This window comes from Cygnus olor, chromosome 13 (genome assembly GCF_009769625.2).
Source record: "Cygnus olor isolate bCygOlo1 chromosome 13, bCygOlo1.pri.v2, whole genome shotgun sequence".
NCBI lineage: Eukaryota > Metazoa > Chordata > Aves > Anseriformes > Anatidae > Cygnus > Cygnus olor.
The window spans coordinates 14,733,765-14,756,893 of NC_049181.1; the positions used below are offsets into that span (position 1 = coordinate 14,733,765).

The 23,129-nt window shown below is 49.4% G+C and overlaps 3 protein-coding genes across 6 annotated transcripts; 1 reads left to right on the forward strand and 2 right to left on the reverse strand.

Annotated features, from left to right (window-relative positions):
- Positions 1-206: 206 nt before the first annotated feature.
- On the reverse strand, positions 207-3,999 carry STEEP1 (STING1 ER exit protein 1). The gene is made up of 7 exons (XM_040572280.1): positions 3,817-3,999; positions 3,623-3,740; positions 3,496-3,537; positions 2,900-3,038; positions 2,301-2,390; positions 2,056-2,148; positions 207-1,287 (listed from the first exon to the last, which is right to left on the reverse strand). The coding sequence occupies exons 1-7, from the start codon at positions 3,938-3,940 to the stop codon at positions 1,225-1,227; spliced, it is 669 nt and encodes a 222-aa protein (XP_040428214.1). The 5' UTR covers positions 3,941-3,999; the 3' UTR covers positions 207-1,224.
- A 24-nt stretch (positions 4,000-4,023) lies between these two features.
- Positions 4,024-12,163, forward strand: UBE2A (ubiquitin conjugating enzyme E2 A). The gene is made up of 6 exons (XM_040572274.1): positions 4,024-4,366; positions 4,671-4,751; positions 4,836-4,861; positions 9,127-9,216; positions 10,243-10,331; positions 10,726-12,163. The coding sequence occupies exons 1-6, from the start codon at positions 4,323-4,325 to the stop codon at positions 10,852-10,854; spliced, it is 459 nt and encodes a 152-aa protein (XP_040428208.1). The 5' UTR covers positions 4,024-4,322; the 3' UTR covers positions 10,855-12,163.
- A 2,871-nt stretch (positions 12,164-15,034) lies between these two features.
- On the reverse strand, positions 15,035-22,819 carry NKRF (NFKB repressing factor). 4 transcript variants are annotated; one of them, XM_040572256.1, is made up of 4 exons: positions 22,455-22,542; positions 21,501-21,784; positions 19,087-19,208; positions 15,035-17,500 (listed from the first exon to the last, which is right to left on the reverse strand). In XM_040572256.1, the coding sequence occupies exons 3-4, from the start codon at positions 19,190-19,192 to the stop codon at positions 15,510-15,512; spliced, it is 2,097 nt and encodes a 698-aa protein (XP_040428190.1). In that variant the 5' UTR covers positions 19,193-19,208; positions 21,501-21,784; positions 22,455-22,542; the 3' UTR covers positions 15,035-15,509. The 4 variants fall into 4 exon arrangements, with proteins under 4 accessions (XP_040428190.1, XP_040428192.1, XP_040428188.1 ...); XM_040572258.1 differs by having other exon boundaries at positions 21,501-21,696; positions 22,455-22,469; XM_040572254.1 differs by lacking the exon at positions 21,501-21,784 and having other exon boundaries at positions 22,455-22,819.
- Positions 22,820-23,129: the final 310 nt, after the last annotated feature.

The window sequence follows — 23,129 nt, forward strand, 5'->3', positions numbered from 1 at the left end:
CCCTCCCTCACACATTAATTTTCCAAGGGAAGAGGCAAACATCCTTCATCTAAGCAGACCTCCTTCCCAGTTAAGGTTATAAAGTCAGATGGAAAATGTATACTGATTATAGGAAATCTTTCATAGAACTGTGAGAAATGAAGCATCTAACACACTGCTCACAGGTTGTCACCATACTCAGGAGTAAGAACACCCTAGGGAAAGTATTTTTGTTCAAATCCATAACATGTCATTTAATCTCAAGTAGAGCAACACTGACATGGGGATGACATAAGGAGCAGTGTAATTACATCATGCAAGGGATACAAAATATTATTTCCCAAACAACGCATTTTATACACAGATTCTTAATGTTGTCTTTGTCCAAGTTCTTAATGGTCAATGCATTCAAAAGTTTTGTTCTCCATATTTTACAGCTGCAACTACTGTTTGGCAGAACATTCAGAGATGCAGACCATCCAGAGATGCAAGTGTATTCTACCTTAACTGATCAGCAATCATAGCAGTAGTTTCCAGCTATATATTTGTACTCATTAGTGGTGTAATACCTGGCAGGTTTTGTTTTCAGTAGTTTAAAATAGGGTTGATTTCATGTTCTTGTAATGGGCAGCATAATTCTGAACAACTGCAGCTTTCCAGTGTTCACCAGGGACTAAGACCTCCAGCCAAGCTTGTGCTGACTGCCTGTGACAGCCTCTCTGCTGCTCAGGGTGAGAAGCAGCCTGATCCCCAAGCCTTGCATCCGAGTGATTCTAACCTGTGTTGAAACAGCACCTCTCTGAGGACGCTGCGTGTTTTGAACACATTTTAAAAATACACAAGTGAACAACATGAATGCAGCTTACTTTTGTAACGATCTCTTTGTTGTACAATGGTCCTGTCTTTCCAGTACATTTATGGATATCTTACACATCTGAAAATTCTCAAAATAAAAAGATATGTGAAGACGCACTGAACTCACAAAGGCACCGAGTGAAGATTTTATGAAAACTAAATATTCTGGCTGGAACTGCTTGCCATTGTGTAGAAAACCAGTTTCAGCAAAGTTCCCAGTGCTATTTGAGTTAATAAAATTGGTAGGAGAGCATCGCCTACACCAGAGGGGTACTCATCCTCCAAGCTGGCTGCAGCACACTGCTCTTGAACGATGTCTTTGGGAACAAACCTGCTGAAGTTCCTGGTAGTTTTCACCTGTCTCCAAATCCACAGCAGATGTGGAGTGCTTTATTTGAACTGGTTATCAATCAGAGTTCCTTTCATCTTCGCTTTCTTAGCTTCCAGCTCAGCCTGATTAAGAAAAATATGACACAATTAAATAATGTCTGGAAACGTTTCCTTTCAGTGCTCCAGTGAAGTCTGCCCTTCTTATCTGGCCACTGCAAGCCTCTCACATAGAAGCAAGAGTAGTTCAATTCTTTTTCTGACTCTCTCCTCCCCTGTGGTACCAAAAGGGAGTACCACCTTTAAAGTCATAAAAAGCCCCAAAATAACTGCACACGACACAATTTCACACCACCTATCCTGAGGTGGAAGCTGCACATTTTTCTCACCCCCATCTCCTACTATCCTGTCACAGCAGGTAAGATCAGCTGTAACGTTCTTGCTATTAATTCAAGGCACCCTTGAAGAAGGCAGCAGCTGAGCTGCCACGTCCTCCACTACGGTGTTAGTTTGCCCTGATACCTCATGGCAGAGACCTGCTCTGTCAAGCAGGCTTGAGAGCACAGCATTAGGGGTGCTCTGAGTGACAAAGCCTCAGCATGGTCCTGTGCCTCCATGCCCCTTGTCTAACAGGCCATGGGAGGTCTCCCTGCAAAATTTCTGCCGTCTGCTCTTCAGTTAGTTCTGTAGGTAACTGCATATGATTTTATGTTCGAGAGTGGTAGAAAAATCTCTCTACACAACCTGTAAGGGAAAAATGGTCCTCCCAAAGCTACTCGTTACCCATGACTATACCATATAGTCTCTATACTCATAGTCTGACCAGCCATTTAGCTTGTGCGCAAAGCTAACAGATCTCGGGGACTTCCGTTCAACTCTGTACAAAACACTCACCAACTCCTGTAGCCTTCTTTTGCTCATTCCTTTCCGTTCCAGCTGTTTCTCTATCACTTTTGCATTCTGTGCATAGGAGTCTGCAATCTCCCTCTGCAACACACACAGTGCCCCTTTGCAACAGCAAATCCTAAAGCATCAACATCTCATCCCAATGATGAAATGGTCATCAGCTCTGATCGGTGGCCAGCTGGGACAACTGCCAAACACTCATACGACTGCCACTATGGGCAGAGAAAACTCACTGCTTCGATCTCTTCCTCCTCTTCATCAATTGTGGAGACCGTGACAGAACTGAACTTGCCCATGTCTTTGGTCCGTTTGGTCATCATCACCTAGATAAGAAGCAAAGTATTTTGTTAAACCCGGGAAGAGTTGTGCCACTAGGGGCTATTTCCCCCTCCAAAGCTTTTAAGACTTCTCACGCAAGTCATAAAGATTTCCTGAACCTGTGTGTGGCACAGAATTTCTGGGCATAGTGCTGTCATTATCAGAGGCAAACTCACTGACACGCAGTAGATTAGCCAGATTTTGAGAATCGCCATGCAGATTACCAGCCTGATCTATTTACAAACGGAAACTTTCTGGTAACTGATCCCCAAAATGAGGCAAAGTCCAGACTGCCAAATTTGTTTTGCTTTTCTTTAGTGCTAGGACTCCAAGCTGCAGCAACCTCTCCAATCATAAACTTAAGGCAAACAGACAGGGAGAAGATGCAGAACTGTGTAATTGTTTATGGGTCCTCCTCTTCCTCTTGCTTTTTCTTTCCTCCCCTACTATTTGATTTTACTCACACCTCTTTGAAAAGCCAAGACAGCCTTTTTACTGCTCTAAAGCAGGTTACCTTTTTGGGAGGTTCTTGCTTCTGAGTATATATGTTTGTTTTCCCAAAGCCCTGCCCAAACTTGACCACAGCACCATCAACGATGAACGTCACCGGAGCGTTCTTCTGTTGGTGTTGATAAAAGAGCAGCAGTCCACACCTGGAATAAAAGCACATCTGTGTGCGAGAAAACGTGCGTTCTGGCTTCCTATAGCTACCTAGCAGGCAGACTGAAAAATACCAAGGAAAGCCACCACCACACTCCTACTCTTGCAAAAATTAAGGGTTGAAGGGTACTATAAGAGGTCGAAGAATCTGTTCAGAAGTGAAGAGTGAAGACATGAGAATAGATCAGCCGCCATTAAAATCAAAACCCACTAATTAATCTTTAATTATGCTAGGATGCCCATTTCCCTTTGCACACTCAGCTCCTGCTCTCCCAAGCCACAAAACCGAGCTGTACGGCTGCGGCAGGAGTCGAGGTGACAGCACAGTGCCCTGGCAGGAGGAGCAGAGGTTCTGGAGCCATCACAGGGAGCAAACACCCTCTGTAGGGGATCACAGGCAGCTTACACAGGGCAGGGAGCCGGCTGCAGACAACATGCGCCATCACTTACTTGCCGCACTTCTTCCTGAACTGCCGCTCTATGCCTTCGGGCCTGGGGGCACAGAGGGGGCTCAGGGGGTTGCGGGGCGCACAGCAGCCCCCAGCGGCCCCCCAGCCCCCGGATACCGGCTCCCCACCTGCGCAGGAAGACGCTCTCCTCCTCCTCGGCGTTGCAGAACTTGTGCGCGTGCTTGGCGGCGTCCATCACCCGGGCGCGGTCCCGCGGCCGCATGGGCAGCTTCTCCAGCTGGCAGTCTGCGGGGAGGGGCCGTGAGGGGCCGCGAGGGGCCCTGCCCAGCCCTGCCCGACCCCGTCCCCCCGCCCCGCTCACCCAGCACGAGCACCATCTGCCCGCACAGGCAGTAGTAGACGTGCAGCGGCTTCTCGCCGTCGTCGTACTCCTCGCGGTCGCGGGTGTCGGAGCACACCACGGAGCGCGACACCACCTTCGGCATGGCGACGGGCGGCGGGGCCTCGCCGTCGTGGGCGTGGCCACCTCACAGGGGGCGTGGTCGCTTCACGGGGGCGCGGTCACTCCACGGGGGGCGTGGCCGCTCCACCGGGGGGCGCGGCCACGGCGCGGCGCCCCCGCAGCATCCGGCTCCTCCCTCTCCCCCCCCACCCCCCCCGCGGCGCTTGGTACGTGCCGGGAGCGCCCGGCGGCAGCGCAGCGCTCGGCGCAGCCCACGCTCGCCGCCCCCCCCCTCCCCCCGCAGTGGTAGCGGCCGCGATCGTTCCCGGCCGCCGCCTCAGCCCGAGCCTCCCGCCGCCGCCGCCGCTGCCGGGCGCCCCGCGCTGCCCGCGGCCGTGTATGAGCGATTCGTAAGGGCGGCCGCCATGTCCACCCCGGCCCGTCGGCGCCTCATGCGGGACTTCAAGAGGTAGCGGGGGCGGCGGGGGGGGAGGCCGAGGGGCGCCGCGCCCGGCCGCCGGCAGAGGAGGGGGCAGCGCAACATGGCGGCGGGGCAGGGCGCGCTCCGCAGATTGCGTAGCGCCGGGCCGCGCCGCCCGCCTGCGGGTTACGCCGTTTGCGCAGCGGCGGGCGGCTGCCTGCCGGGGCTACGCCGAGTGCGTAGGGGCGGGGGAGGAGCGGGGGGGAGCTGAGGGGCCGGGGGGACACCGGGGGGCACGGGGGGGGGCAGGGGGACGCCTGGTCCCGGCGCTGAGGCCCGGCTGTGCCCGCAGGCTGCAGGAGGACCCCCCGGCCGGCGTGAGCGGGGCCCCCTCCGAGAACAACATCATGGTGTGGAACGCCGTCATCTTCGGGTGAGTGGGGCCGGGGGCGGCGGCGGGGCTCCCCCTGGGGCCGGGCCGCCCGCGGTAACGCTGTGCTCTGCTTCCCTCCCGCAGGCCCGAGGGGACCCCCTTCGAGGACGGTGAGTGAGGTTGTGGGGGGCTGCGTCCTGCCCCGGGGGGCTCCATGCTGTCCGGGGCTGGCTTCCTTGGGGGGGCTTGGCAACAGGTGGGGGCCTGGGGACCCGGGAGGGACGAGGGCGGGTGTCTCACTGCCCACCCACGTACCCAACATCCACTAAACTCGTTTTTTTTCCCTGCTCCGAGGAAGCGTGAGGCCTATTGCTAGGCTGGCTTACAAAAACATGCAAAAAACAAAAAAACAAACAAACAAAAAAAAACATCGGGGCTTGTTTATAGTTGCTAAACCTGGATATCTGAAGGCTAATTTAACCTTATTAAGGTTTCGTTGAGTCCTGGGTGGTGTTTTTGGGGATCCTTGTGTTTGGAGCGATGTCAAACCTGGTGTAGAAGTGCTGTCATTCCAAATTATTTGAATTCTGTGTGCTGTTCTGACACTGAAAGTGCTTTGCAAATAAGTCCCCATGTGAGTCAGCTGCATAAGGAAACAGGCCGGATGTTTGAGGAAGTCCAGAGCAGAATTCTTTTACTTTTGTTCTTGACGTCTACTTCACTGCGCTACAACTGGTGTTGTTTGGGGTTGAAGATTAAAAGGACTTCTTAGCTTCTAACGCAGGCTAAATGGGTCCTTGTGGCACACCTGCGTCCAGCTAGTGTCTTTTTGGTGTTATGGTGAGTCCTTCAGCAACCCTGTGAAAACTTGTCAGACATGAAATGCCATCCAACTGAAATCAGTGATGCATTTTTTAAGATACTTTCAGTGCAGGCTATAATTAATCCTAGATCTCCGTGACTCATGGCAAAAGTATAAGAAAAACTCCGTAACTGTTATGTTGGTCTTGGCTAACTACTTTGTCTCTGTTTATCCTTGGAGGTGGCACCTGTAGGTATGCCTGTAAATGCCAGATGTTTTCTGGTGAAGATTCTGTGTATTTTAAATACTTTAGGCAGTTACTTTTTTTTTCCAAGTGATTAGTTAAGAAATTTGGTAGAGTAGCTCTACTAGAAGACTAATGTTTGGAACTTGAGTATTCCGTAACACTGAATGCAGAATAGGTGGATCAAATGTATTTTATTATCTCAAAAACTTGGGATTAAGGGCCCTTTTGAACTTCGGTGAGGGGTTGCCGGAGCTGCCTAGGCTTTCAGTGCTCTGCTGTGAATAGAAGGACTCAATGTTTAGAGGCAGAAAGCCCTCTCCTTGCAGTGTGGTGAAATTCAGGTTGTTTCCGTGTTCAGGCTCTTCCAGCGCAGTGTGAGGTTAACAGGTGATGTAAGGGCTGTTTTCCATATATTTCCATATAGTTGGAGACTGCTTCAGAGAGCCCTGACGTTTTGATTGTGTCTGTGCTTCCCTCTGTGGTAGCGTTGTGCCTTTATCTTGGATACTTGGGGCACCTTGTGCTTGCAGCAGTCCGAAGTTCAAACGAATGCTCAAGTCTGCCACTGCTGTCCTGCTTTGGTTGATCTAATTACACAGTCCTGGTGCATGATGGATTGCTCTTTTCATAGCAGAGCGTGTGTTTTTCACAGTACACGCTCAGGAAAACAGATAACGCATTGTGTTGCGGGGTATGCTTATCTCTGTCTCTCTGGGACATACCTTACATTTTGCCAGATAACCACGGACTGAATGCAGCCTGGAGATACGGGGCTAGGGGTGCCGGCACTGTGCTTTTCCCTCCAGTGACAGGACTCACAGCAGCCTGCTTCAGATCTGGTTAAGCTTAATGTAGGTAAAACTAAGGAACCTTTTATCTAACAGCATTGAGCTGTTCTTTGTTCAGACCCCTGCTGGGGTTCCATAACCCTCCTTGGGAAGCCTTTTGCTGGGCAGTGTTCTTCAGAAATCACTCTGTGTTCTTGTGTTCAGTCTCTGTCACTCCCCAGTGGTACTGTAAGACTTCAGATACCTTAATTCTCGTGAAAGTGGACTGTGAAAAGATTTAGTTGTACGGGAGGTGTAATAATTTCAACACTGTGGGAATTACAGTTCTTCATCCTTGTTCTGGTGAGGCCCTTCTCCACTCTCAGCTTCTGAGGCTTTGTAGCTTTGTCTGAACTGAAATCCCTAGGCTCGAGCACATCTGCTTACTTGCTGTGTGGAAGAACGCTGCCAACAGCCCTCTGTTCCCTCCACCCCCAGACTTCAGAGGGTGTTTTCACATCTTGGTGTGCAGGCTGACTCGGCCTCAGAGCAACTACTAATTTAGATCAGCAGCCTACCTTCCATCTTCTGGTTTAAGAGGATTCAATTGCAGGTGTCTGCAGTAGGACCTCAGGGACGTTTATCCTACCCTTCACCGTGTTTCTCAGAATCTCTGTGCTCGTGGCACGTAACGTGGTAACGCTGTCACTGATGGAAGCCCAGGTTCCTCCCATCCTCAGTCCTGTTCCTCTGAAACCGAATTACGATATTTTGGTTAGTGCAGGGTTCCTGGCTCGAGAGGAGAGTTCGGTAACAGCTAACGTAGTGTCCTGCCTCTCTGCCATCACACAGGCAGCTAGAACAGGCAGCAGAGCATTTGCCCTCCATATGGCTTGTTCCTCACCTAAGGAACGTGGATTTCAATGCATGACCTGGGGGCTCTTTCACAGAGCCATTGCTTCTCTGGGTCTTGCCTTGAGAATCTGAGTGGGGAAATGCTCCAGCTGGAAGCTGTCTAGCCACTCGCTCAGGTTCGTGTAAAAGTAATGCTGTTGTGTCCCTGCTGGGACAGGTGGCTTCCCTTTTTTTTAGTAGCTTTAAATGGATTCCAAGAGCAGACTGCCCTCAATACTCTTCTTTGGCCATCTTATCTGTCCCCTCTGCTCCCACTTCAGTGTTTTAAAATAACATTTTCTGGAGTGTGCTTGTTGAACTCTATTATCTGATGGTTTTCTCCAGCCTACTGCTTGCTTAGTCACTCTCCCACAGAAGTGCCTGCTTTAGTAGTGCATAAAGAGGCTACTGAGAGCTGGAGCTGGGACGGAGAGCGCTGGGAGTTCTCCCAGTACTTTAGAATCAAGTGCTTGTGTTGCCTGGGGTTGTCGCTGTGTCGGGAAGGACAGGTAGTCCTGAGCAGATGTTCGCAGCTGGCAAAGTTGTTGCAAGCTTTCCAGGGTTTGATTTCAAGATGATCGCAAATCTGCTGCTTTGCCTTTGTATGAGCAAGAGTAAAACTGGAAGTCTGCAGTGGGGCTTTCAACTTACTTGAACAATCTCAATGCACAGACTTGTTCAGAAATCCATGCTGTTCTTGTTTTACAGGGAGATAGTATGCTGCTAGCCCTGTGCTCCCATGTTGGTAGGCTGCTAATAAAAAACAAACATGCAAAAACTTATTTTTAGGACAGAGACTTTCCACTGCTGTACGGAAAGCTCTGAAGCATCTGTAGTCTGTCTTCATATGCAAACGGGAATGTCAAAGCAGTGACCTTCATTTCTTGCAACTCAATGCTGTGGTTTTCGTCCTTGCAAAGGAAGGAGCCCCTGGGAAATACTACAGACCCTTACTGATAGGGGAAAAAAGGAAAAGAGGTTGAAATCTTTTTCTTTAAGGGGAAGAAAAAAAGAAGTGGTACACCTGCTATGGCAGCTTGTTATGGCTATTACTACAAGGTGCATTCCTTCTGCAGGAGAGCTATGCCTTTATACAGGGGCGCTCCAGGTATTTCTCACAGGACATATCCAGGCTTGGGTGGTCTGACGTGATAGTATGGGAAAGGTGGAGGTCCTTGGTTACTGATGGGACTCACTAGCAGTGCCTGCTGCCTTGGTGCCACATTCAGGCAAGTTAGTTGACAGACTTCTGATTCTCAGATTAGCATAGCCTGAGGAGAAGGGCTAAAATAACTTAGATTGATGCAGGCTGTTAGATCAGTTGGATTAGGACTTAATTATACAGTTTTCTGACCCCTCTTAATGAACTGTACTCAAAAGAAGGCCATTGAACATGAAGTAAATGATCAGATTGTGTTTTTTAAAATTTCCAATACGAATGTTGCTTGCAATACTGCTTTTTTACAAAATGATCTTGTGATGGGAAGAGTTGTTTTTTTTTTAAAGTATTTCCTTGAAATTTAAGCATTTTTTAGCAGTAAGTTAGGGGGAGAAACTCTTTGCAGAGAGAAGAATCGCTGTAGGCCTGAGCAATCTGTAATTTTTGTCCAGCATGTATGTACAATCACAGTCGTATTGGTGTGTGCTTACGGAGGAATGCTACTTGTTCATCCCTTGTGTCAATTCATTCTGACTAAAGGTTACCTATCTTTCTTTCAACTCCAGGAACTTTCAAACTTACAATAGAATTCACAGAAGAATATCCTAACAAGCCACCTACTGTTAGATTTGTCTCTAAAATGTTCCATCCAAATGGTAAGTACTTACACAATATTTATGTATTTTAATTACAGCTTTCTCTAAGCCCTATAGAAAGGCACTACTTATTATACAAGTTTCCACTACTTAATAAGCTAGCACCAGTCCAGTGTGGTTCTGTGGGGTTTTGATGAGGGGTGCGCGTGCGAGCAGCGCTCAGGCTTGAGACTAAAGGTGCAGTAAGAGCAGCCTCTGTGCTTTCAGGTGACACAGCCCAGTATTTTTGAGTCTATTCTCTCTCAACCATCTATTGTTAAACCTGACAGAATATTTGCTACCTAAATAGCAGGTGCCTTCAACTTTTGTCTATACATACTGCATGCATATCAAAACGACCTGAATGCGGTTGTCTAGTATCACTTTTATTTTTCCAGAAGTGACTGCCTGTATGCATACTTGAGATGTACTTACCTTGTACATACCTTGAGATGTAGTACTATGAGTTTCCAACCATAGCTGGTAATAGTAAGATAACTTAATTAAGCCCCTCCCTTGGTAATTAGAAGGCTGGTTCCTTGTCTCTGAACAAATACTAGCTTCATGAAGAAGTACCTGAAACTTTCAAATGTAGTAAGTTAAGCATGTGTGGTCTAAGTGCATCCAGGGAAGGTTCTTCTGAAGCTGTCACGAGACAGGAGACCAGGCAGTGACTGCTGTAGGTACTTTCCCGGGGAACCTCTTGTGTAAACAGCTCTTTAAAGAAGTATTCTTTATTTGGTTCCCATGTGGGTAGCATAAACTTTTTGCCTTAAATCTCTTCATGGTTTTCATCCTTTCTGTAGCGCTGGTTGCAGTGTCACAGAGAAGCTTGCCATTGAAGAATGAGCAGGGTTTGAGGCAGCTGCCAGTGACAAGCTTCATCTCTTCCTACCTGCAGGCTTGTCTGGTCAATTTAAGTCTCAAACATTATTGGTTTCTGTACTGTTTGTCAGTACCTAGATTTTTCAGGATCAGGCAATACTAAGAAAAATTGAGTAGCTGTACAACTTCTGTTTTAAGCTATTCTTCTTGAACCTTTTCTAGTCTATGCAGATGGTAGTATATGTCTGGATATTCTTCAGAATCGTTGGAGTCCTACTTACGATGTCTCCTCCATCTTAACATCCATACAGGTAAAAGAACTGTGCATGAAAAGGCAGAATGAAACTAGGATGCTTGGACAAAAAAAAAGAAAAGCTCAGGAAAAGTGTTTTGGTTCCTGGTAGCCAGTACAGCAGCTATGTGTTGATATTTGATAGAGTATGAATGCTTACCACGTGTAAATTCTAGACTTACTGACACACAGTGGTCACTGCAGGGACACATCCAGTGATTCCACTGCTCGGGTACTGCTGCACTGTAAAGAGAGAGCTTATAGTAATGTCCAACTGGAATAATGCAATGTATCTCACCTACAGCTAGCTGAACTTCTGTGCTCGTACTAGAACTGTGGATAGCTTAACAAATATGTTGCTGAAACCCTACGTGCTGTCGTGTGTCTAAGAGTCTTTTTCTTTTTTTGCACAGTCTCTATTGGATGAGCCAAATCCTAACAGTCCAGCAAACAGCCAGGCAGCTCAGCTATACCAAGAGAATAAGCGGGAATATGAAAAACGGGTTTCTGCAATAGTAGAACAGAGTTGGCGTGATTGTTGACCCAGGATGATGCAAATGAACACTCTGGTGATGAGGAAAATACATGAAGTGTCTGAGTCGTCATCTTCCTCCTAGCATCACTGCATTTACTTTGAAAGCAGAATAGCTGTTGTGCTGTTGCCACCCTCCCTTGCTGAAGCTTCTTCTCCTTGGACATCAGAAAGCACCCACTTTGAAGTCAAATGTACTGTACTTGGGTTACTTGCAAAAGAATTACTGATGCTGAATTCATTTTCTGTGGTCCCTCTCCAGTCTTAGGGCAGTATTGTGCATTTCTGTAGTGTACACTAAGCTTTTAATTGTAATTGTGTTATACACAGTGATGCTTATGTGTAGCTTGATAAAAGGGATGTTTATATACATACACATTTTTTAACTGATTACTAAAGTGCTGATCTGTCCAGGCTGGTCATTTACCATTGGTTTAGACCCCACTGCATTTGTAAGTACTGAGTGAAGAAATAACCTTGTTTCCCATCTGTATTGGTTTATCAACTCCTTACTTATGAAAAAAAAACACAGCTAAACCAATTGCCATTCAATTAGTAAGACCACGGAATGCTAGTCACTTCTGCACTTCCCATGCAGGATTTATGTACAGGTATACATAAATCACTACAGCTGTGGTACTTTCATCTTTGCTGAGGGTGAGAAACCCAGTTTTTTTATTTTGTTTTAAATAGTGTGTTAAAGGACATGCCTACAGAGACTGCTTAACTAAGTTTCTATAGCCTTGTTGCTAAGGCATTACTGGACAAAAGCAGGTGGAGCTGTGGTATTCTGAGTGAGAGACCTTCCCAATTCAGGAAGAGGTAAAGCCTGGAGTGTTCCAGAGGTGGAATTACTCTTTTAGTGTCTTTCTCCCTCCCCTCATCTTTATCTGAGAAAGCTAAGCTCTTTGGGATCCAACTTTGCCTTGTGGAAAGTTTGAATAAAGTATGGGGTAGTCTCTGCAGTTCCTGTTCCTTGTTGATTATCGTGTGGTTTACGTGAGCTACTGCTGCATGCTTGAGTTAGTTTTCCTTCCATTTTATGAAAGTATTTTTTTCAACTCTGAAAAAAACAGTTCTAAGTCCAGACTCACTTTTTTTGTAAGGCTAAGTTAGTACATTTGGATACAGTACCTTAAGCAGCAGTGTGGGATGAAACCTTCCAGTTGTGTTGTCCACTGTTCCAGTGTCTTTTGTGTGCACATTGGTCTGTTAGTTGAGAAGTATAACTTTGCACAAGTAACCCATGTAAGAAACTGTACATTTTTCAAAACTTGTAAATAAAGTGTAACCTTAATGCTTATTGTATAAATAGGCAAGAGGTGTACAACTGTGATTATTTTACTTGGGACAACAGGAATCGTCAGGTAGAAGCTGCTGACTTCTACAACCCGGGCTATGACATACTTCCTTACCTCTTGGGCAGGAGCCGTTGTGCTCAGGCTAAGCTCTACATTCACCTTGCACGGAAAATAAAATAAGCCCTTCCAGCTAGATTGAGGAGGCCTGGAGAACAAAGAAGGAAAGACAGGCCAGGATCAACTAACTAGCGAGCAGAGAAATGGAAAAACAGACACAAATCCTAGCAAAAAAAAAAAACAAAGCTCAGGACAATTTCATTCCTATTAGTAGTAAGCTGTTGACAAAAAAAAAAAACAAAAACCCACAAGAACAAACCTATGGTAAGTTATTAACAGCAACTTAAAACCCTCAGTAACTAATTGATAGGGGAATCATATTTCTACTTTATGCCTGTCTTGTGGAGAACAGGCTTCAAAATGACATAACGCAAGCTGGTACTGCACCTTACCTCCACCGTTAAGACAAGCTGCCAGGTTCTTCAAAAGATTTTTTATCAGGCTTTATACCTCTTCTGCTGTGCCAACACTCCCCCCCCCCAGGCCTTTTGTCTTACACAGAGCAGCTTTTCACCACTGAAGTCCTACTCAGCAATCCTTGATAGCTTTCTTAAAGGACAGCGGCTTTTCTGGACCCTTGATCCAGCTGCTTTATCAACCACAAGAAAACTAAAAGAGGTAGGGATAGGATTAAACTCCATGCACTAGACCTGATGGGCTCTTACGGACACGGTGAGTCTGCCTCAATTCATTTGTTTCTTTAGCATTCCCTGTGCACAACTTGCCAATCAAGCAACAAGCATCCAGTTACACCAAATTACACCAGTGCAAAACAGCCCCGCTGCCTGCATGGGCCAGGACCAAAGCCAGCCAAAAGGTTCCTGAAGGATCACGATTTCCTCAGTACCATCTGTAGCTGGTTCTGCCTTTCTGAATGGCCCAGCTGATTCTAATCTCATAGCAATCCCTCCATTTTTGTGTTTGTCTTGCTAGTCACCAAAATAATAAAAGACAGCATCGACTCTACGGTAGCCAGAAACGAGCACAGAGGTGAAAAACCTCACCTTTACTCCTTTCCTACACAAGTTATCCACTAACTCAATGTTAAACCATGCAGTGCTGGCTCCAGCAAGCTTACAAGCTACATAAATAGGACCTGGAGCGGGCAGCAGTTCTTCACTGCCAACAGCTGACGCCCAGCCAGCCAAACACATCCACCAACAAGCAGGAAGGCAACGGAAAGGGCTGGCACAGTGCTACCCCACTGGGCGAAGACTTTGGGGCCCCCAAACCCAGGATGCTACCCAGGAGAGAATAAAACAACCATGACACCTTGCACGGACTCCCTGTCTATCACTAACTCTGTTACAGTACCATTACATTTACCCTGTGCCCTCACTGCTCAGCAAAAAGACATTTTTCAGCCCCAATACCGCACTGGTGCTCTCACCACCCTGCCTGGTGTCACCAAGCTTTAAGACCTTCTGATAACCGAGTTAGGGAGGGGGAGCCGCACTCCTGCTTGCAGGAATATCTGCCTAGGAAGTACCAGGCTTCTTCCACACTCCTACACTGCCATCTGCTATAGCCCAGCCTCCCTGGGAGCAGAATTCAGAAGGAGAGAGAGGGAACAGTGCACAAATAAAAAGAAAACACTTTCAGAATTTTCTACCAGATTATTTTTCTTCAAAAACAGCATCTTATTTCAAAAGCCCAAGCTAACAGAAGCTGTGCTGAAGCCACCCAGTTAAAGACAGGAGGGGATGCTTACCTGGAACTGGAATTCTTCCAGGGCAAACTCTTTCTTTTCACACTGCTGGGATGAAAACGTCTCTAGCTGCACGTCACCTCTTGGCTTGTCTCCTTCATCAGTAGGGGTCAGCCACCCTCTCCTCAGAGCAGAGAGTATTACATAAAACAGTGTAAGAGGTGGAAAAAAGATGTAGGACAATGCAAAGAGATGAAGAGGCAAATACAGGAAGCAGAAAACCAAAAGCTGTAACTGGGACATAAACCATCAGGTGAACAGGTAAAGAAATACTTCATTATGATTGCCTTTGCGCTACAGAACCATCAGCTGGCCCTACTGGTCACAGAAAAAAACAACCAACCAACAGCATCTCTGAGCCAATCTTGCACTTGGCTGCTCCAAGGTCGATCCCTGACCTCCACGTCTCCAGGCATGAAGCAGGCTTTCCTCCGAGGCTGGAGGCTCCGTGTGCAGCGCAGTGGCCGCAGCCTGCTCCCCACACAAGGAGAGAAGCGCTCCAGGCTCCTAGCAGCGCACGCCGGTCTTGGTGAGATGCTGCCCTCACACACCTCCGAGCAACACCACTCAGTTTACTTATGAACTGCCCCCGACGTACACAAGCATAGGTACATTAAATTAAGCGAGTAGAGAAATGCTTAGGCACAGAGTTGGTTTTTCTCGGGATTAAAGAGCTTATATTCAAAGTAAAAAAAATAACTTATGTAACAGTCCCCACGAACATCTCTGACGCGTGGGCTCTGCGTTTACCTCCGGGTTTGTATTTCACACATTACCGTGGCATTTGCACACGTGTCAAGCAGTGCTTCGAAGTAAAAATCCACTGGAATTATTTAAGTTCAACGCACTCCTGGCTAAGGTGACTTCAGTGACTTTCAGTATGGGAGAGACAAAGTAGAAACCTGTGAATAGAACTGTAAGCTGGTTAAGGACACCTCTACATACATACACAGCAGAGACAAACAAGACTGTACCATAGATATGTTTCACAAGAATAAATGCAGTTTCACACTTTTTTTTTTCCAATACAACACGTGACAAATCTTGTGGTTGTTTTTTTCCAGAAATAAAGCTGTATTTTTATTGTCATTAATACCAACTTTACATACAGGTTTATTCCTCCAAACTGCATTTCCTTTGCTTTTTATTCTTTTTTTGTTGTAATAAAAAAAAAAAAAAAGCTTTTTTTTCCTCCTTTCTTGGACAGAAAGAATAAGGGAACTATAATTTTAAATGGTGCCAAATTCCTCATGGTTGGACGTGTGTTTTTGCTATTACAAAACTATTAAAATGTGAGGGAGCAAGTAATATCAAAGACATACAGTAATAGCACTACTGGTTTGGGGCTGTGCTAATACACTTGAACAGAACTCGGTCAGTCCTAATTGTCTAGTAACATTTCCGAAATTATATGAGGAAGGTAAAAGATTTTAATGTTAATATATCCCGCAACAAGAAAATGCAGCATCTTTCTTTCATCAGGTGTCTAGGAAGTTTCAGTTCTCCGCTACTCCCACCAGTGAAGTCGGACACCTAACCTCAGTTTGCCTGAGGCATGATGAGCTCATAATGCCCAACCTGGCCTTCTTGCTTCAGCTGGTCTAAGAGATCCTCCTTGCGCCGCTTTCTGCTTACCACCAAGTACCTATCGTGGCCCTGCCCGTGAGATTTACTCTTAAGACCGTATTTTTGGGCAATCTGGTGTATCTGCTTCCGCTCGTCGTTCGTCAGTTCTGTAGAGAACGTCAAGTCAACGTGACTTTCTGAGCGTGCATAGTTTCGAATGATCTGTTCGATATCTCTTTTAGCGATTTTATTTACCCTTTCCACATCAAGCCCCAGTCCTTCCCTTTTAAACTGCTCCTTCACTGAAATAGGCTCTCTGATTCCTTCGCCGTCTTTCCCTAGGCCACCACCTGTCCAACCCATCTTTCTTAAAATTTGATTCCCAATGTTGTCTTCTTTGATCTTCTGTTTGAAAGCCTCTTCTGCTGACCGACCCTGAATCTCGTTTCTCGAGATGACATCTTCAATGGTGCCTTTCTTCAGATTATTAACAACAGTCGGCTGAGTCTTTTTGAGGATTTTCACGGCTTCCTCTGCTGCCTCATGCTTGACAGATTTCTTCACTCCGACTGCTTCTGCGATGAATTCGTTTTCGAGCAGCACCTTGCACTTCCATCGCATGCCAGTCATCCTTTCGAAGACGTACTCAACTGTCATCTTGTTGAACTGCGCGGTGTCGTTCAGCGTGCACACCGGGTTATCCGAGTTCTCGTAAACCACCAGGTCCTTCAGGTCCTTCTTCCTTCCGGAACCCCGCGAGGAGCAGCCCACTTTCTGAACCTGCGTCACTTTGATGGCGGTTAAATTTGACTGCGTCTTCTGCAAAATCTTCAAGGCCTCGTCAGCTGCCGCGTGCTTGCTGGTCTTCTTGGTGCCGAACCCCTCGGCTAGGCAGTGATCTTGTAGATACACTCGACAACGCCACATGCGGTTGGGCATTAAGTCATATTTATATTCAACAGACATTTTATTATATGAGGCAGAATTGTTAAGGATTCCTATTGCATCGCTAGCGTTCTCCGTGAGGACAAAACTAGTCCAGTGTTTGCTGGTGTTGGGGGAATTTTTCACAGACTCAGAACCAGGCTGCATGGGGACGCAGTCCCTGTTGGCGACCACGAACTCCTCATGAGGTTTGAGAGCCGGAGGGAAATCTGGGCGGTTCACGCCTGCCTCACACACCACCAGGTCTTCGTGGTAGGTGTGTCTGAACTTGCGCTGAACAACCCTGACTTCTACAGACTTCTGCAGCAGCCTGACTGCCAGCTCCGTGGCTCGGTCCCGCGATCCATTTTTGCTGCCGGCGTAACCGGTGGTCAGGTAGACATTCTGACATCGTACTTCACAGGCAAAGCCATCCGTTAGGAGCTTCTTACTCTTCGGGAGGTCGGCAGGAGCGATTTCTTTCAGAGGAGCATAAATATATTCAGGATTTGTCTTGCAGGCCTGAATTGAACGCGTCAGAAGATACGTATAGTTAATTTTTTCAGTCCCGGTGTTTGCATCTGGGTTAGCAAGGTTTTTCCAGATAGCTGCTGACAGTTTCTCGATAAAACTCTGCTTCAGCATTATAGCTGACGGAGGGAAAGTCTCTGACACAGACTGGACAGCTGAAGGAGAAACAGAAACCTGCAACGTGCCACTTGTGGTAGCGTCCGCATTATTCACAGCCTTATTGGCTGCTGCTGGCTGGCTTGCAAAGCCAAACCCAGCTGAGTTCGAGAGCTGGGGATCCACCTCCTGCGCGTTCCCTAAGGGAGAATTTGTACAGTTCTCAGCCAGCTGTGCCACGCTGTTTGTATTTGCCTCCTGGTTCACTTCCTGCATTTGGTTATCCAGAGGATCCTCCTTCTTGTCGTCCTTCTCCACGCTGGTCACAAAGTGGATGGGTTCAAAACGCGGTCGCACCCGGAACCTCGGGGCCATCTTTTTGGGAGGCTCAGGAACCTCTTCCGGCTCTGGACCTGCGGGGTAGAAGAAAATCACAAGATCACCAATAAATACGTGCTGTGACAGAGAGACAACGTCTTCACAGAGCCATCTCCAGGAGGAGCATGCAGGGTTCAAACACAGGATTCCCACTTAGCCACAAACCAAAAGGTTTCCTCCTGGAGACACAACTGATCAAAACAGAACACTCGTTCATGTGCAGGTCACTTCAGGGATACCCCCAGATCCACAAGTACCATACAAAAATCTCTACACATTTAGCTGCATGGATTTTAGGTCTGAATAATCACCTGCTCTGCCCCACAGAGTGGCCCACTGAACCCATCCAGCCATTTCTGAAGTGAATCCACATTACTGACAGACCTCATTTCTTAACCAAGAGAGATGTGAATGAGGCACAATATCGTGGTACACACAGCTACTGCAGAAATAACAAAACAGCCAATAACTCTGTTACTCTACCTCTAAATGACAGCTACGCAAGGCATCTTCTGCAAAAGATTCAGCCCCCACACGCTGAAGTGGTACGTGGATGTGATTTCATCAGAGGAGCAAAAGGCCACCCCGGCACCCTGGAACGAACTGCCAGACCCAGTGCCAACGTGTGCAGCTGTAATACAGGTCAGGTAACAGCTGCCTGGGCGTCGTGCTACCACAGCACATTTATCGCAACCTTGTTCAGTGCAGCTGAAAAAAGCACTTCACATACAGCAAAAACAGGCACTCAAGTGAGGTGACGAAGCTCTTAAACGTGTCCAGTCCTTCAGTCATCACAGTGCTGATGACTTACGGCAACGTTTACATTTCTCGTTCAGCTTGGTACTTGGCTTTCTGCACTGCAGCAGCATCTAAAGGCCCTCAGCAGCACAGCAGCTCTTTGCTGTGCGTGTAGCATGCAACAGAGAACCCTTCCCAAAGCACTGCTGCCTAAGAGACAGATGTAGCACAGGAGGAACGTCATATTGTTCTCAACTTTGCAAGTGGGGCAGGGAGGCTCAAAAGATGACCAGATTACCAAAGTAAGAGAAGAAACCCATCACCCTGCTCCTTCCCGAGATGGGGCAGGGAGCTCTGAGGGCCTAGAGAGGAGCCTGGGGATGGAGCTGCGGACCAGCCGGCCCGCTCTGCCCACTGTTTTTCCTCCACAGGAAAAGCTATGGCTGGGAACATCCATTCCTGAGAGCGTGGGGCTGGGCTGAGCTACACAGGACTCTTCCAGGCCGATCCTGACAGCCGGGCTCCAGGCAGGCCCTCCCTCAAACCCAGTAAGTGGAATTCCACACCTCCACGCAGACATACAACCCCTTCTCAGGTCAGAACATCACCCCTCACTACAGCGAAGGACAAACAGACAGGGATACTTAATGACACAGATCCAACTCCCTAACACTGTCATTAGCAAAAATCTATTACGTGGCAATTTCAATATAAATTTCCTAAGCAAGGAGAGATCTCTGCGTGAATTACACCCCGTGACATGGCAGAGGAGGGAAACAGCTGCAGTCCAGCAGAGTGCAGCCCGGTCCCTCTCCTGCTTGCTGTGGGTCCATGCCACCCCACTGTCCGCACGCCCTGGCAGGGACGGGGATGAGGTACTCACTGTCGGAAGGAGAGAGCTGCCTCTTCAGCTTCCTGCAAGGGACGAGCTCGAACGTCCGCATCTCCCCGATGTCGATGCCTTCGGCCATCTTGAGAACCTTCTCCATCACCTGCGAGCCGTATCTGCGTGGATCCAACAGCACACCGCGTTACAGCTGCTCCCGTGGGGGCAGCTGGCCTCAAACCAAGCCCTCCTGCACCTGCTCCCAAGCCTAAATCACCCCGAGTCTTTGTGTCAGCGAGGGTCCCGGCACTCGCCCCAGGCAGACAGGTCAGCCAGAATAAAAACAGCCTGCATGATAAGCAGGACCTTTTATTACGAAAAAAAAAAAAAAAAAAAAACTACAGCTGCCTCAGACACTGAACGTGGTCCAAAGGAGCCCCTCACCCTGCTCCAGTACTAGCAAAGGACCTGAGCACCGACCAAAGCCTGACCACCGGCACGGCGAGGCTGGGGCAGGAGAGCCGCGAGCAAGTCGCCTGGCCCCCGGTGAACCCGTCTGTGAATAACAAGCAGAGCAGCCACCGAACCCAGGGGGTTTAAAACTTTAACATATATGCATTATCTGCCTAAATGCAGCATTTGGCAAGGCTGGGAGGATCACTGAGGAACAGAGGGGGATGGAGGAGGCGGCGTCTCAGCGGGCATCACAGCGGCAGTGAGCCAAGCACAGGAGCGACTCGCTGGCACTGAGGTTCCTGCCCGGGTCAGCAGCCACAGCCCGCATGTCACCAATCCCGAAGTCACAGCTGTCAGGTGACAAAGGCACTCCTCTGCCTTTATCAGACACCCTCTAAAAAGCCATACTCGGTTTTAGCTTGGGAGCCGTACATGAAAAGTTTTCAATCCCTGAGCCACGGAACAGGCGAGGCGGCCGCCAGAAGCTCTGTGCAAAGCCCGCACCCTGCTGCAGCTCCACGGAGACAGGACGTGCACTGTGAAACCCACCCTGCTTGGCCATACAACCCCGACCCTCTGAGCATCCCACTACTTCTAAGATCTGTCACGTTTTCAAACCATTTGCAAGGCTAAAGCTGAGCAAGAAAAGAAAAAAAAAAAACTTTCTAACTGAGGCATGTTTGTAAGCTTGGCACAGCTTGGACTTGGACAGCTTTGCACTGGGGCTCAGAAAGGAGAAAAGGCAATCGTGCACCTGCTCCATGACATGCTCATCTTCAAGAGACAGCAGCCAGCGACACCACCACTGAACCAGCTTTGAGCACTGGGGCTCAGATTTCTGCCCAGAGGAAGAGCAAACCTGTCCCGGCACGTGTTCGTCCAACCTGGCTGCTGCAATCTCACCTCGTGCAGACTGCACGTGGAGGCAGAGGAATGCCACGCCTCCAATGCCTAATTGAAGTCTGCCTGGTTTGATTTAAGTTTGCTACCTCTTGTCCTGATCCCAGCATAATGGGTTATTTTCCCCATTGTACAGCTACCTCTAACACATCTGAGAACACATGCACCTTCCCCCAGCAAGCTCTAAGCTAAATGCACGCTGTTATTTAACTGCTTCCCTACAGACCACGTTTTCTAAGGCCTCTGGACATCCTCCAGACAATCCTCCAACAGAACACTCCCTCAGGTTTCATCAGCAAAGACTCTGATTTGTATCAACTCTGACAAACAGGTGGTCTTCAGCTGTCAAGCAACCAACGATTAAAAAAAAAAAAACACATAAAAAAACAAGATTTAAAAGAGAAAACAACAAAACTCAAGTTATTCTCGCAGCAACAACAGCTCTTCCCGAGCAGCTGAAGGCAGTTCCCGAGCAGGCTGCGGGCTCGCTCCCTTCCTGTCCCCAGGCAGCTCTGCATAAAGCTCCCACCTGCTCCCTCGCAGCGCTGTGCTCGTCAGGCCTGTGCAGTGTGTGCAGATTCATGCCTAACGCAAGCTTTGGGGAAATATCCTTACTGGTATCAACTCTGCACGGCGTGCCTAAACCTATTGCTCATGTCTCCCCCGAGAGTTGCTGCTAAAGAGGTTTATCAGGGAAAGTATGCACACTTACAGGCGTAACTTGGGTCGTTATTTATGTTTTGAGGTCCTGCCACATAGCCCTTCACTTCTGCTATCAGCGCCCTGTGTCCACATTGCAGCAGTGCCGTTCCCAAAAGCACTACCACAAAGGCCCTCTATTAAGAGAGCATAAAAACTTATATACGGACAAAGCAAACCATGTCTGAAAACGATACCCTCAATCCGAATAATCTAAAATTTTTAGAACTTGAAACTACTTTAAAACTAAGGTCAATTTTAATGCTCATCGAGCAGAATGGTTTAGTACTTGGATCAAAAAGAAAAAGGACAAGACTTAAGCCAACTTGGACGTATGCGGATGATGCACAGCATTGCCCAAGACTCTGGGATAGTAATGTTAACAGAAGTAAAACTTTGTGCCCTTCAGTGCTCACAGGTTCCTCTCCTGTCGCTGCACAATTAGCTGAAGTCACTAAGCGGTCCCTTCTGCCTCGTGTCCGGCTGGAAACCAGCCCCAGCACCAGAAGTGCCAGTCGGGACACCAGAGGTTTCTGGCGACCCCACAGCCTGGCTAGTTGTTTCTGCACTTCAGCAGCAGTGAAGGTGGGAAACCTCTTCCACTCGCTGGGCCTGCTCCTCTCAGAGAGCATCAAACTGAGCGTTAAGGGGATGGTACAGGGTGCTTTACGCTTGGAGGGATGCTTTCTTCTCAATTAAGCTACAAGGCACACCACCACATGCTTAAAAAGCCCTCAGGAGCACAACACCAACACCTACTTCCAAAATACAAAATATGCCTGCACTCTTCTAGTGCCCTGCTCCTCTTCTGCTGCTGCCCACGTCCTCCCCCCTGCCAGCACAGCCACGGTGCCCTGGCCCCAACCCCTCCAAAACCCCCGGGGCTGCGCTCAGGGGAACAGGAGGGACCTGACAGCGGGGCTGGGGCCTGTCACAGCCAGGGAGGGCATGGCCACAGGGCCCCTCAGGGAGCACTCACCTCATGGACCGCCTCACCTCAGTGCCCCCCTTCACCTCAGGGGCCCCTCACCACAGGAACCCTCATCTTCACCTCAGGGCTCCCCCCAACTCCACTTCAGGAGTCTCACACACCTCATGCGCCCCCCTTCACCTCAGGAACTCCCCTCACCTCAGGCCCACCCCCCCCATTACCTCAGCCCCCTCCTTCCACCTCAAAGCCACCCCCTATTACCTCAGGAACACCCCCCCCTCCACCTCAGGGGCCCCACACACCTCACAGCTCCCCCTCTTTACCTCAGGGACCCCCCACTTCACCTCAGCCCCCCACCCTCACCTCAGAGGCCCCCTCCATTACCTCAGGACCCCCTCCCTTCACCTCAGAACCCCCCCAGCCCCCCCGCCCCGCCGACCTGCATCCCATGAAGACGTGGTTGACCCAGAGGACGGAGAGGGCCAGCAGCTGGTCGATGGCGGCTCCGGGGTACCCGCGGAGGTGGCGGAGGATGAAGCGGCGGCGCAGCGCCCATTGCCGCTCGCTCTCGTGGTACTGCCGCCACTGCTCCAGCACCGCCTCGGGCACCGCCTCCGCTGCCGGCGGCGACGGCGGCGGCATCGAACCGGAGGGGTCGGCCGCCCAATCGCCGGGCATGGGCGCGGCCGAGCGGCGCTCCGGGGCACCGGGCGGGCCCGAGCCCCACGTGCGGCACAGGCCGAGCCTCGCTGAGGGGCCCCGGGGGGTCCCGGTACAGCCCCGGTGCGGCCCCAGCCCCGCGCCACCCCTCCCCCCCCCCCCGTCCGGTGCGGCCCCGGCCCCGCCCCTCCCCCTCCCCGGCTCCGGCCGCGCTCGCGCCGCGCGGGGGCCCCCGGTTACCGCCGCGTCACGTGGCCGCGCGTCACGGCCGCGCGAGACGCCGCGAGACTCCGCCACCTCCCCCCCCGCCCCGGTCCCGTCACGGAACGGCGCCGCCCGGCGGCTTACGCAGGGAGCGCAGCGGCCACGCTGGGAGCGCGGCGGTACGCAAAGCGCGCGGCGGCTACGCAAAGTGCGCAGGCGCCCCGCCGCCGCCGCGCCTCAGGAGGCTCCG

Bases quoted from the DNA above. Each gene is read 5' to 3' on its own strand.
- STEEP1 (XM_040572280.1), bottom strand. From the start codon at position 3,940: ATGCCGAAGGTGGTGTCGCGCTCCGTGGTGTGCTCCGACACCCGCGAC. The intron at 3,741-3,816 runs GTGAGCGGGGCG...CCCTCCCCGCAG, and splicing joins GCAGATGGTGCTCGTGCTGG to ACTGCCAGCTGGAGAAGCTG. The intron at 1,288-2,055 runs GTGAGTGTTTTG...TTTCTTAATCAG, and splicing joins AAAGAAGGCTACAGGAGTTG to GCTGAGCTGGAAGCTAAGAA.
- UBE2A (XM_040572274.1), top strand. From the start codon at position 4,323: ATGTCCACCCCGGCCCGTCGGCGCCTCATGCGGGACTTCAAGAG. The intron at 4,752-4,835 runs GTGAGTGGGGCC...TCCCTCCCGCAG, and splicing joins TGGAACGCCGTCATCTTCGG to GCCCGAGGGGACCCCCTTCG. The intron at 9,217-10,242 runs GTAAGTACTTAC...AACCTTTTCTAG, and splicing joins TAAAATGTTCCATCCAAATG to TCTATGCAGATGGTAGTATA.
- NKRF (XM_040572254.1), bottom strand. From the start codon at position 22,693: ATGCCCGGCGATTGGGCGGCCGACCCCTCCGGTTCGATGCCGCCGCCG. The intron at 19,209-22,454 runs GTCGGCGGGGCG...GGATCCACGCAG, and splicing joins CACGTCTTCATGGGATGCAG to ATACGGCTCGCAGGTGATGG. The intron at 17,501-19,086 runs GTGAGTACCTCA...TCTACCCCGCAG, and splicing joins GCAGCTCTCTCCTTCCGACA to GTCCAGAGCCGGAAGAGGTT.